This window comes from Marmota marmota, unplaced genomic scaffold (assembly GCF_001458135.2).
Source record: "Marmota marmota marmota unplaced genomic scaffold, marMar, whole genome shotgun sequence".
In the NCBI taxonomy this organism is placed as follows: domain Eukaryota; kingdom Metazoa; phylum Chordata; class Mammalia; order Rodentia; family Sciuridae; genus Marmota; species Marmota marmota.
The window spans coordinates 6,447,259-6,459,538 of NW_026000241.1; the positions used below are offsets into that span (position 1 = coordinate 6,447,259).

A 12,280-nucleotide genomic window follows, 5' to 3' on the forward strand; every position below is an offset into this window, starting at 1 on the left:
GCACGTCAGCTGCGCGGCTGGCAGAGCGCCCGGGGCGGGGTCTGGCAGGCCGGGGCGGGGCCGGGGGCTGGCCCCGCGGCTCGGACTCGCTGGCCATGGACGAGTCGAGCCGTCCTGCGGCGCCGCGGGCTCCAGGTGAGGCCTTTGCGCGGGCGGGCGGAGGGGCGAGGTGCGGCGGCCGCGGGTGGGTGCCGGGGCGGGGCCTCCGCCGGCCGTGGGGAAACTGAGGCAGAGGGCGGGGCGCTGCCGGGTCGCGCCCTCTGCCCGCCTGCATCTCAAAGTGCGTTTTGCCCGCTGGGAGGGGGCTGTCCCCATTGGATTCATGGGGAAACTGAGGCTCCAGGAGATGGCGTGGGAGGAGGGGACTGAGGGTTGTCCCCTCCCCACCAGATGCTCTAATAATAATAGGCTCCACAGCAGCCCGGGCGCCGAGCTCGCCATATGTTCATCGTTGTGTCAACCCCGTTACTACTGACATGCGACTGTCATTAGTATATATCAGTACCTGCCTGGGTCGTGACTGTGCCACTGTACCCCAGACTGAGGTCACGTCTAGAGCCGGTCGGGGTGGGGGGACTGTCCATTTATCAGGTAAGGAAACTGAGACCCTACCTGGCAAAGTCACTAATCAGGGTTTGCCCAGCCGGGATTCATTCCGCGCCCTTAAACAGCTCTCTCTGGGCTCAGTCCAGACATTTGTGTAACCTGGGAGGACCCCGATTCTCAGGCCTCAGTTTCCCTGTTCACCATAAGAGCCCTGCTTTCCCAGCCTTTGGCACCATGTCTGTGTTGGGTGGCTGTGTGACCCGAGGTAAGAACACGGCTGTTGGGACAGCAGAGCCCTAAGTTCGAACCCACCCTGGGGGTACATGACCCCAGGTGGCAACTCCTTTGACCTTTCTGAGCCTCAGTTTCCCTGTTTATACCATCTGTAAAATGGGGATTCAGATCTGGCTATTTCCCTCCGGGCTCGGACCAAACCCTTAAGAAGCCACCAGGTTGCAGGCGAGGACCTGGCAGTCGTCATTTACCAAGCCAACAGTCATTGAGCACCTACTGTGTGCCCAGCTCTGGCAAGGTGGCAACCTCCAGAGGTGCCCTCCTGGGCCACGCAGGCTGCTGGGAAGGTAGATGCCTGAGCAGCTCTGACCCCACAGAGTGGTCAGGTCTGATGGGAGACTTCCAGGCTGCTTCTGGGGTTGTGGGGTGACCTCAGGGCATCAGAGGCAGCTGCGGGTGGCAGGGTGGGGGGGTGGGTATTTGGGGAAATGAAAAAGGCTGAGGAAAGCTGGAACCAAGGGAAGACAGAGCAAGTGGCAGGAGCCTCGAGGGGCCAATGTGGGAGCCGAGGCAGGCAGGTCCCCAGGCTCCAGGCTTCAGGACTGGGAACTTGGCAGAAGGTAATGAGAAGCCTCGTGGGGGGGGGGCAGGAGGGGTGAAGCAGAGCTGGGGACAGAAACACTGACCTCCCAGGGCATGGCGGGGAGGGTGCCGAAGGGGAAGGGAGGAGGCCAGAGACAGGATCTGGGGACCTGGACAGAAAGGAGGGGGCGGGGTGGGACTGGCCGGCAGGGGGTGTTGTGGGGGTCGGGCAGGCCCTGCCTGGAGCGTCAGTTAGATGCCAGCCCCGCCCTCGGCCTCTTAAAATAGAGAAACCGCCTCCGGGTAAGAGAATGGGGGCGCTGCTGACGTCAGGAAGTGGGACCAGTTCCATGGGGGGCAGACATTCCTGCGGGAGTCCTGCAGTTACCAAAGGAGAAACTGAGGCTTCGGGAAGAGTAGCTGCCATCCCAGTCTCCCTGTGTAGGTGACAGTCAGGACTAGAACCCAGGCAGGACCTCTCCCCCTGCAGCACAATCCGGCATTGGCCTGCATCCAGGGAGGTGAGGCCGGATCGCCTGGGTGCATGGGCATTTCAGACATCGGGCACAGCATATGCAAAGGCCCAGAGGTCAGGAGGCAGTGCTGCTGTTGTGCGGGGAAATAAACTAGAGTCATTTCCTAGCACTAGAGCAAGAGGTGCGAGAGGGGGTGACTGACAGCAGCACTGATTCTTAAGAGGTTAGACTTTCCCCCTAGGGTAAGGGGACCATTGGAGGAGCTGGAGCAGGAGAGGACACAAACACATCTGGGGTCTGAAAAGACTCCTCTGGAGCCAATGGGGGGCAAAAAGGGGAACAAAAGCCAGGAGTGAGACTGGCCAAAGTGGGAGAAAGTTAAAATAATGATAAAATAATCATAAAATACTAATAACTGTTCAAATTAACAGACTAAGCACTGTTCGTGCCTCTAATTCTCCTGAGAGCTGGAAGGGTTGATGCTATTAGTAGTCGCATCTTTCAAAAGGGGACACTGAGACTCAAAAAGGGAAAATAACCCTTCCGGCGCGTGAGCGTGCAGGAGCTCAGGGACTTTGCTTCTTGAGGCTGTCAATCTCCCTCCTTACCTGGAACCCCTCTTAAGGGCCAGGGTAACGTCTCAGCCAATCAGGCGGCAGGCTGCTGATGCGAGCCAATCAGATTTCTAGGAGGCCAAACATTGCCGAAGGTCAAAGAATCAATTCATAAAATCTACGGGAAGTTCTGAGGACTCAAGTCGGTCGCTGATTGGCCAGATCAGACAATAGCGGTGGACATCCTGTCCAGTTAGATGGTGGCCAGGCGGGAGCACGAATGGTCCTATAAGCAGTTTCTGACCTGGTCCGCGGGAGCAGTGGGACAGGGCAGGAGGGGGGACGGGTTCAGCTCAGCCAATGAAACTCAGCAGTTATTGCTGCTGCTACTATTAGTATTTCGCCGGCTCCTTTGCGTCACACACGACAGAATTTCAAAACACCAGATGCCCAAACAGAGCATCCCTAGGACAGAAAATGTGGCCGCGACCTGTAACTGGACTTTGTCTCCCTTGCTGCTTGGGAGGCTCCCTAGCAGGTCCATCCTTCAGGGCGACTCTGCTCCCCCAGGCCCACAACACTGGCTCTCCTCCTCCAGGAAGCCCTCTGGCTGGAGCGACGTGAGCCTTGCCGAGTTTGCATTCCTGCGCTTCATCCCCACAGCCAACCCCTTTTTGGGGGGGTTGGTACTGAGGATTGAATTCAGGGGCCCTCGACCACTGAGGCACATCCCCAACCCTATTTTGTATTTTATTTAGAGACAGGGTCTCCCTGAGTTGCTTAGCACCTCGCCATTGCTAAGGCTGTCTTTGAACTCCAGATCCTCCTGCCTCGGCCTCCCCAGCCCCTGGGATTGCAGGTGTGGACCACCACCGCCACCCTTTTCACATGCTGTTAGCACACCCAGCCCAATCCGAGATCACCCTGCTCGGGGAAGCCCCTTGGGTCCCCTCTCTGGATGCCCCCAAACCCTCCTCTCCCTCTGCCCCCCCTAGACCCTCCAGCATGGGATGCCCAAGTCCTGCTCCGTCACCTCCAAATTGGGGGATCCTCAGATGATGAGGCTTGAAGAAGCAGCATCACTCAGCCAAGAGGATACCCCAACTAATATGTTTTAAGGGCAATTCCAGGGTCGCGGTGGGAACCACGTTCGGCAGGAGCCATTCCGTCGGGGAACAGCCGCTGGGAGGGGGCTGTGGGGAAGCAGATGGTGCGGGAGCGGAGGGCCCGGGGGCGGCGCCAGCGGAGCTGTGTGGGTCCAGCTTCCTGCTGAGCCTTCCAGGGGCTCCTTTCTCTCCGCCACTGCGCGTCTTTTTGTACCGGGGATGGCACTGAGATGGTGATTATTATGAACGTCACCGAGTCACCCTCTGGGCGCTGCGGCATCCAGGTCTCTCCCCCCAGCGCAGACCCTGCATTGGCTGCTCCTGGATTCTCCCCAGACTCTACAAAGCGATGCCTCCGTTCTCTTTCTTGAGGACACTGAGGCACAGAGGGGTTAAGTTGCTTGGCGCGGGCCACACAGTGCAGGAGTGAGGCGGCTAGCCTGGGGACCACAACTGTCAGAACTTTGGAAGGAAAAGGCTGAGATGGGGGTGGCAGCAGCTGGGACCCCGGGGTTCAGATCCCTCGGTTTCAAGCCAGGCGGTGGGGGCGAGGTGGGATGAGGTCCCACAGCGACTGGAGGAGACAGGAAGGAGGTCTTGGTGGCACTGGCGGTGGCGATGGCTCCTGGATCTGGGACTGCCTGCCCTAACGGTAGTGAGCTCTGTCCTGAGGTTCGGGGAGACCTCCGAGGGGCAGCTCATTCTCCGGTTCCGAAAGGTTCGGTTTTGTGAGAGCAGCGTAGCTGGGAGCAGCCTGACGGGGACCCCCGGAACCCCGCACCCCTCCTCCCGTTCACCCGCGGGAGACCCTGCCCCTCCTCCCAGCCGGGTCGTCCAGCCCCTGGCAATTTCCGGCCCCCTCCAATTGGCTGCGGGGGCCGATGACGTCATTGGTTGCCATGGCGAACACCCCGCATCAGGACGTGGGCAGCCTGGAGCCCACCGAGGTAAAAATAGTCCTGTGTCCCCAAGCAGCCGCCCCAATGTGTGTGTTTGTGTGTGTGGGGGGGTGTCCCGAGACCCAGTTTCCCATCTCCCCCTCTACCGAGAGTCGTGGGCACCTGGCTTCCCTCAGTTTCCCAGCGTGTAAAACGGCCCCTGCACCTGGGGCACAGTAGAGGCTCAGTAAATGGGAGTCCGAATTCCCAGGATTGTGATAGCTTCTGCGTAGGCCCTCGCTGAGCTCAACACACAACAAAAATGATCATGTTACCCCAGAGTCCTGCTGATGTCACCTCCAAATTACAGATGGGAAACTGAGGCACATCATCACAGATCACTCTCACCACCGGAAGGAAACATAAGAGAACGGGAGGCAGGTCTGAATGTCCCTGGATTCTGGAAAAAAAAAAAAAAAAAAGAACTCTTGGGTAGGATCTCTCTGAAGGTGGACCCTGGAGTCACAGCGGACCCCAAACCCAGGGCTTTCTAGCTGCCTGTGGTAGAGGCACCCAGAGTTGGTGCAGGCCAATTTGTTGAGCTCTAAAAGGGAAGGTGCAGCTGGTGCAAAAGCCCTGAGGCAGAAGTCTGAGTCCAGTGTGTGGAGTGACTAGAAAGGAGGCATTGGCTGAAGGGAAAATTGAAGGAATGATTTGGGGTGTCGCTGGATCAAGGGCCAGGGTTCAAAGTGCTTGCTTTCTAAGGATGATTCCCCCCCCCCTTTTTTTTTTTTTGTCATTTCAGAAGGAGCTGAGCCTGCCTCGCCGAGGACGGGGGTGAGTTCATCTGGGGCCCGTGGTCCTGGGTACAGAGTGGTGAATTTAGGTAACAGTCACTCAGAGGCTTCTCACCGCCAGCCTGCCCTGGTGTTTGGAGCGAGCGCTTCCTGAGTACGTGGGAGGCTGGCCGGCAGCCCGGAGGCCCAGCCTGTATGCAAATGAGGGACCTGAAGCGGGGAGGAGCTTGGTCGCTGGGCCCCGGCGGAGCTCGGAACCGAGACCCTGCTCTGGAGTCCGGAGCCGGATCTGGGGCGCCCCAGCCCCGCACACCCAGAGCAGCCCGCACGCCCCCCGCGGCGGGCAGCTCACCTCCGTTCAGGGGTGCTCGTCGAACATTGTCTTCCTAAGGGTCACACCGGCATTCCTGTAGGTTGGCAGTTTGGGATCCCCAAAGCTCAAGAGCCTCTTGTTCAAGGTCTCCCCCCCACTTAAGGTGGGAGAACCCAGAGCCCCGGAGGGGGGTCCTTGTGCTCCCGTCTGACCCCGGGTGAGCGCAGGCACGCCCTCTTCGCGGGAGGCCTTCGCCCCAGTCGGGGCTGGGAATCGCTCAACAGACATTTCTGGGGCACCTGCTGCATGGGGCAGGTGTTTGGGGCACAGGGGACCCAGAAACAAGTGAATCGCAGGCCTGCCCACAGAGCTAGTGCTCTTGGGGAGGGAAAAGGGAAAGTGACAGTGCAGCCGAGAAAGAGAACGAGGGGCTGGCGGCAGCTGTAGCCTGAGATCTGGGGGCTTCTAGGAGGAGGTGGCCTTGACTCTCGATCTGGAAGGGGAGGAAAAGCGGCCCCTGGGAGGCTGGGGGAAGGGCACCCCGGGTAGAGGTTAGCGGTAGGAGCAAAGGTCCTGAGGTGCGGAGCAGCTGGCGTTGGAAGACCGCAGGGGGCAGGGCGGCTGAACCGAGAGAGGCGAGGGGAGGTGGAGGGAGAGAGGGGGAGGTCTGAGGACGGGGTCAGAGTGGCTCCCTAGGCCAGGCCATCTGCTCTTGTTGGAGTGGGGATGGCGCAGCTGGTGGGGAGGGGCCTTAGGGGCCCAGGAGGGGAGGGACTCGGACATTGCCCGGAGGGCGGGCACTGTCCCTGGCCTTTGCCCAAGCTGGGGGCAGGGTAGTGGGCAGTGAATCAACCGCGAAGGGCAAAGTCCGGGGCTCTAGGGCAAGACAGGGCCACAGACCCCCGAGGAGTTGCCCCCTCCCTGCCCCCTGCCTGACAAAGTCCACCCTGGGATCAAGGGGTCGCGGGGCGAGACACCCATCCTCAGATCTGTGCGGTCGAGGCTGAGAGGAAGGGACAGCTTGGGCTGGGAGCGCCGTAGGGGGGCGGTGCGGGGACAGCTTCGCGGAGTGGGGTGAACTCGAACGTGGATGCCGAGAAGGATGTTTCCAGCAGAGGCAGCCGCGCGAAGGAAAGGCCTGGAGGCGCGTCCGGGCCTCTGGTCTGCGTGGCGATGCTGAGAGCCGGGACGNTCGCGCCACGATCGGGGCTTGGGGGCCGCCAGGAGGACGTCTTTACCCGGCCGCGTAGACGCGGCCCCAGCCTCGGCATGAAGTCCCGCAGGGACAAGCTGCACATCCCGGCGCTGACCCTCGAGTGAGTGCCGCGCCGGGAGGGGAGGGGGACCGGCGAGGACAGGATGACAACCACCCTCCCAGCCACCCCGCGTCTCGGTTGGTGTCGCCGCCTGCGGGGAGCCTTCCTGGCCCCTCCCTCGCGGCCTGCGCTGAAACCCAGAATCCCCGGCCTGGGGCCCCTCCTCGCCCGGAGAACCACTGCCCTGGTCTGGTCTCCGGATCCGGCCACACTCAGGGGCAACCGCCAGGTTCACCGTCCCCGGCCTCTTTCTTTGCAGTCTGTCTCCGAGCAGTCAGAGCCCGTCGCTGCTGAGCCCCAGCAGCCCCTGCAGCCCCTGTAGCCCCTCCCTGGGCCTGCACCCCTGGAGGTAAGTGACCGCGCCGCTGCCGGCACCCCAGAGCCTTGGAAGGCTCCAGACCCAGCTCTCTCCCCAGGGTACTGTAAGCTGGTGACATCACCTCTCAGGACCTCAGTTTACCCCTCTTTATAATGGTTGGCCCAGGCACACTGGGGCCAAGATGGGGAAATTCCATTTACAGCCTGGCCAGCAGGTCCTCACCTGACAGGTGGCCCAGGCCGGCCAGAACTTGAGCTGTTGCCCAAGGACTTCCCCCAGACAGGTGCTGGATTCCCAGGCTGCTCTGGGCAGCGACCTCGGGGACCTACGTGGAACTCTCCTCCCTCTGAGCATACACACACGCCCAAGCCCCAGAATCCACCACTAGAGCCCAGGCTTGGAGCCCTGTGCACCAGGCTGAACCAGACAGAGCGGTCAGGAGGAATACCCAGCCTGCCGGAGTGCCAGTGTGGCTCCAGGCCCGCATTCCCTCCGTCACCCTGGCAGGAGGTCCCTGCTTAACCCCATTTCCCAGCTGAGGAGATTGAGGCCCAGGGGAGAATCCTATTCTTCTGATTTAGTGTGTCTGGGGACCAAGGATCAAGGCCAGATATGCCACCAGAGTCTGTCAAGGTTTGAGTCACTCTCTGTGACTGGGCAGGTCTCAGGGTCTTGCCACTGTACGGGGAAGAATGTTATGGACTGGAACCCAGGGGTCCTTAACCAATGGGCCACGTCCCCAGACCTTATTTATTTATTTAGAGAAAGGATCTCGTTAAGCTGCTTAGTGCCTTGCTAAGTAGCTGAGGCTGGATTTGGACTCATGATCCTCCTTCCTCGGCCTCCTGAGCTGCTGGGATCACAGGCATGCGCCACTACATCCAGCCTTTCCAAAAGCTTTTCTTTTTTAATATTTACTTTTTAGTTGTAGGTGGACACAGTACTATCTTTATTTTTATGTGGTGCTGAGGATTGAACCCAGCGCCTCAAGAGTGCTAGGTGAGCGCTCTACCGCTGAGCCCCAGCCCTGGCCCTCCACAGGTTTTAATAAGAGAGAACAACATGGAGCCCACACTGGGTGCCTGGCAGTAGGCAAGTTTCCTGTCATTCAATCAGCAAGTGCTTATTAGACACCTACTGTGTGCCTGGTGCTAAAGGCATAAATGTGAACAAGAGGAACACATTCTTTCCTCCAGGGAGTTCTCAGCCAGCATGAGGAGATGGTGATGAGCAAGCGTGTGGATAAACAAGACCCGTTCAAGTAGGGAACTCATGGGGAGTTGCTGTTTGAGCCCGGGCATGGACAGATCTAGGCAGAAATTGGCACAAGGCAGTGGGAACAGGATATGCAAAGGTCCTGAGGCAGGATGAAAAATTTTAAAGCTTCTGTCACTGCCTGGGGACAGGCATGGATGTGGCAGAGACAAAGAGGTAGGTAGTGCAACATTTGGACAGAAGAGAGTAGGGCCTGGAGTAAGTTGAGAAGCAGGGACTGCTGTCATCCCCATAGAGGAGAGGAGAGAACAAGCACACAACCTCAGAATGTATTGCCCAGAGACGCCCTGGGAGAGCATCAGGACAGATCTGACTCTGAGTCCTTGGCCTCCACCCCAGTGAGGACAGGAGGGGAGGGAAGGAGCCCTGGGTTGGGCGTGGCCGAACAGACTTACCAGAGGAAATGGAGGCAGTTTGGGGCCAGAGGGGAGGCCACCAGGATGCCTCACTCACCACCAGGGGGCAGCAGAGCCAAACTACCTCGGGCCATGCGAGCAAATGGGTCTCTGCCTCCAGGTGGCCCAAGCACCCTAGGAATAAGCCTTCATTTGTCCCCTTAGCCCCCAAGGCTCTAGAGGCCATGGTCCCTGTGTCCCTGCCCCCACTTCCCCCCCATACCTCTCCCCATCGCTCAATCTGCTCTAGTCAAAGAGTTTGGGGGAGCTGGTCATCCTCAATGCAGACTGGTCAGGCCCCAGGACCTTTGGGATCATTTCCCCTCTGCCCAGAGCCCCTTTCCTTCCAGGTCTCCATGAAGCCCTCAAACGGGCAACTGTGCCAACTTCTTTCCAGATCCTGGTCACACTGTTATGCTTGTGTCCCTCCCTCTGTCCCCACCAGGAGTGCGACCTGCACGTCTTCTTGTGTGATCAGGTTGTTTTTCTCCCTCGGAGGTTTGGGAGCCCCAAACCTGAACCTGTTATGATCATCTGTGTCTTCAGGGCAGGGCCTGGGATCCAGCGGGTGCTCGGCTAATGCTTGTGGCATGGGTGAATGGGGACAGCTGGGAGGGTGTCTCCTGTGGTGGCGGGAGTGGAGAGATGGTGTTGAGAAAGATATGAGGCGGACCCTTGTGGACAAAGAGGCTGTTCCAGGCAGGAGCAGCACTGGGAGCCCCTGGGACACCCCTGGGACCTTAAAGGCCAAGGTCAGGAAGAATGTGGCTTTTGTATCTGGGGCACTGGGAGCCCTACAGGATGTGGGGTCAGGAGAGGCACAGGGGGATGGGCCAGTGGGGAGGGCAGAAGGGCTGCGGTGGCCAGTCCAGCAGCCAGTCAGGGGGAGGCCTGAGACCCACTTACCCAGTCCCTAGCACAAGCCGAGAGAGGCAAAGGCCAAGGTTACAGAGTGGATGAGGGACCTGGGTAAGATCTGAATCTTAAGAGGGATCCATTCAGGGATTCTACAGTTCTGCTCCAGAGCAGTGAGGAGCCGTGGGGGTGTGGGCACAGGAGGGGCCTGTCTGATGGGCGGCCAGCGGGGTCAGAGCTCAGCCCTTCTGGTTTGTCTTTTTGTGGGGGGATGGGGAGTACCGGAGATTGAACTCAGGGGTACACAACCACTGAGCCCCCATCCCCAGCCCTGTTTTGTATTTAATTGTGAGACAGAGTCTCACTGAGTCGCTTAGCACCTCGATGTTGCTGAGGCTGGCTTTGAACCCGCGATCCTCCTGCCTCAGCCTCCCGAGCCCAGCAGCCCTTCTGTTTTTATGGGGCTGGAAACTGGGGTGCTCTACCACTGAGCCACATCCCCAGCCCTTTTGTTTGTTTGTTTTCAAGACAACCTCGCTAAGTTGCTGAGGCTGGCCTTGAACTTGTGATCCTCCTGCTTCAGCCTCCTGAGTGGCTGGGATGACCGGGGCCTGCCGCTGCGTCTGGCCAGAGATCAGCCCTTCAAGGTGGCCTTCCCCGTTTCCGCGGAAGCAGGCCCTGTGCTGTGGGGGGGAACTGAGGCCAGATGGGCCTGGGAGAGGCCGCTGCTGGGGAGGCCAGGGCAGTGGGCAAGTGTGATGGGGCGTGGGGGTTGCTAAGTGTACCTGTGGCTGGTGAAGAGGAGCATCTTGTGTACCCAGCGTATGCAGAGGTGTGTCTGGAACACATGGGTGGGGCGGGTGGCTCAGATGCAGAGACAAAATATGGAGTCTGTGGCTCCATCCCCAGAATCGGGAGGCTCTGTTCCCTGAACCGAGCTCAGACCGGATGCTGGCCTGGGAGCTTAGGTGGCCCCCGCCACCCCCACCCCAGGACTCACCGCTTGCCCTCAAAACATGTCCCAATGCATGGACTTCTCCTCCTGGCCCCACCATAATCCAGACCCCAGTGGTCCCCTCCCACATGCCGTCCAAGTCTCCTGCTGGCCTCCTGTCCCTTCCCATCCTGTCCCCCCACAGCCCCTGCGTCCCACGGAGGACATGGTGGATTCACAAACACAACCCAGATGGCGCCCCGTCCCAGCTCCCCGCGGCTCCCCACTGATCCTTCGCCTCCTCCTGCAGCTGGGAGCCAGTGCGATCAGCCGCCAGCCCCTTCCCTCGCTCCTGCGTGGGATGCCCTTTCTCTGTAGCTGGCTGCTCTTCCTTCTCAGTGTCTCTGCTGGCCGAAGTGTGATCCTCTCTGAGAGATCTCCCAGCTAAAGCCACCATTGGCCAGTGTGGCACCTGCGCTCCCTCTTTTCCTTTCTCCACTTTGGCGTTTGACATAATATTGTTCACTTCCTCGTTTCCTGTTTGTTCTCTGCCACCCCAGACTGGGACCTCTGAGGACAAGGAAATTGTATGGCCTGGTCCCCGCTGGGTCTTCAGAGTTCAGCACAGGAGTAGGCATAGAGTAGGTGCTCAATAAATGTTTGCTGAGTGAATGAATGACCGAATACCCGGTGTGTGAACTCCAGGTCTGGGGAGCCTGGGGAAACACCCAATAGGGTGGGGCACCTAGGAGTGGCACTGGGGATAGAAGGGCCCTGGCAGAGGATCTAGGAGTGACTTGTGAAGAGGGATGAGTCAGGACTATACACAGGGCATCAGCGCCCACCTCAGCCTCAGTCTCCTGGTCACAGATATGGAGTCTGGCTTCAGCATCAGACCTAAGCTGAGTTCCAAATGGTCCTGGCCCAGGAAGAGACCGCCCTCAGAATGGCTTCCTGGTTTCCAACACCTGGCTTCCTGGGACTCTCCAGAGAGGAGGAAGGAGACATCCCTCCACCTAGAGTGGCATCCAGAGTGAACACACACAGAATCCCAGCCTCCTGCCAGGCCTTCCCTGCCTCTCCAGTGCAACCCCGTGTTCACCCCGGGGCCTGTGACAGACGAGGAAACAGGCCAGGAGTTAGTGTGATGCTAACAGTTATGGGACTTGTGTCGCAGGGCGAATGGGAAGCTCTGTGGGCGCCACCTGCCTCATGGAATCCTGGTGACAGCCCAGCTCTCTCCCGTTGTCCAGTCGAGGAGACTGAGGCTGGAGAAGCTAACTGCTGACCGAGGCCCTCTCCCATTACACACGGGCATAGGAGGCCAGGTGCTCAGGTTCCCTCTGCCCGACACTCCCCCTGGTAGCCCAGTGGTGGGAGACGCGGGGACTCCTAGGGGCCCCCAGCCAGAAGACGACAGGGCTGCCAGGGAAGGGAAGCTGGGTTTGCCACGCTGAATTCCAAGCAGTGGAGCCAGCACGAGTCGGGCCAGGACGCTTGGGTGGGTCTCGAGTGCCACACCCAGAAGGGCTTAGCGCGCCGGGAAAGAGGAAGGGGACAGTGATGGGATTTACGTTGGGGGAAAATAGGCAAGATCCCCCGCTCCCACTTGTGGAAGTGCCGCCAACGCCCCGCCCCCGACGCCTGGGGCCCTAGCAACGCCCCGCCCTCGCCGCCTGGGGCCCCAACGACGCCCCGCC

General features: G+C 59.7%; 1 protein-coding gene and 1 long non-coding RNA gene across 2 annotated transcripts in view; one reads left to right on the top strand and one right to left on the bottom strand.

The window, feature by feature from the left end:
• Positions 1–4,382: 4,382 nt before the first annotated feature.
• Positions 4,383–12,280, top strand: part of Mast3 (microtubule associated serine/threonine kinase 3) — a 30,920-nt gene continuing 23,022 nt past the window's right edge. Inside the window, 3 exon segments of the mRNA XM_048794826.1 lie at positions 4,383–4,445; positions 5,182–5,213; positions 7,062–7,151. Of these exon segments, the coding sequence (XP_048650783.1) occupies positions 4,398–4,445; positions 5,182–5,213; positions 7,062–7,151 (170 nt within the window). The 5' untranslated portion in view covers positions 4,383–4,397.
• Positions 4,683–6,655, bottom strand: LOC125613710. The gene is made up of 2 exons (XR_007344260.1): positions 5,526–6,655; positions 4,683–4,836 (listed from the first exon to the last, which is right to left on the bottom strand). It is a non-coding gene; the product is annotated as an uncharacterized LOC125613710 (long non-coding RNA).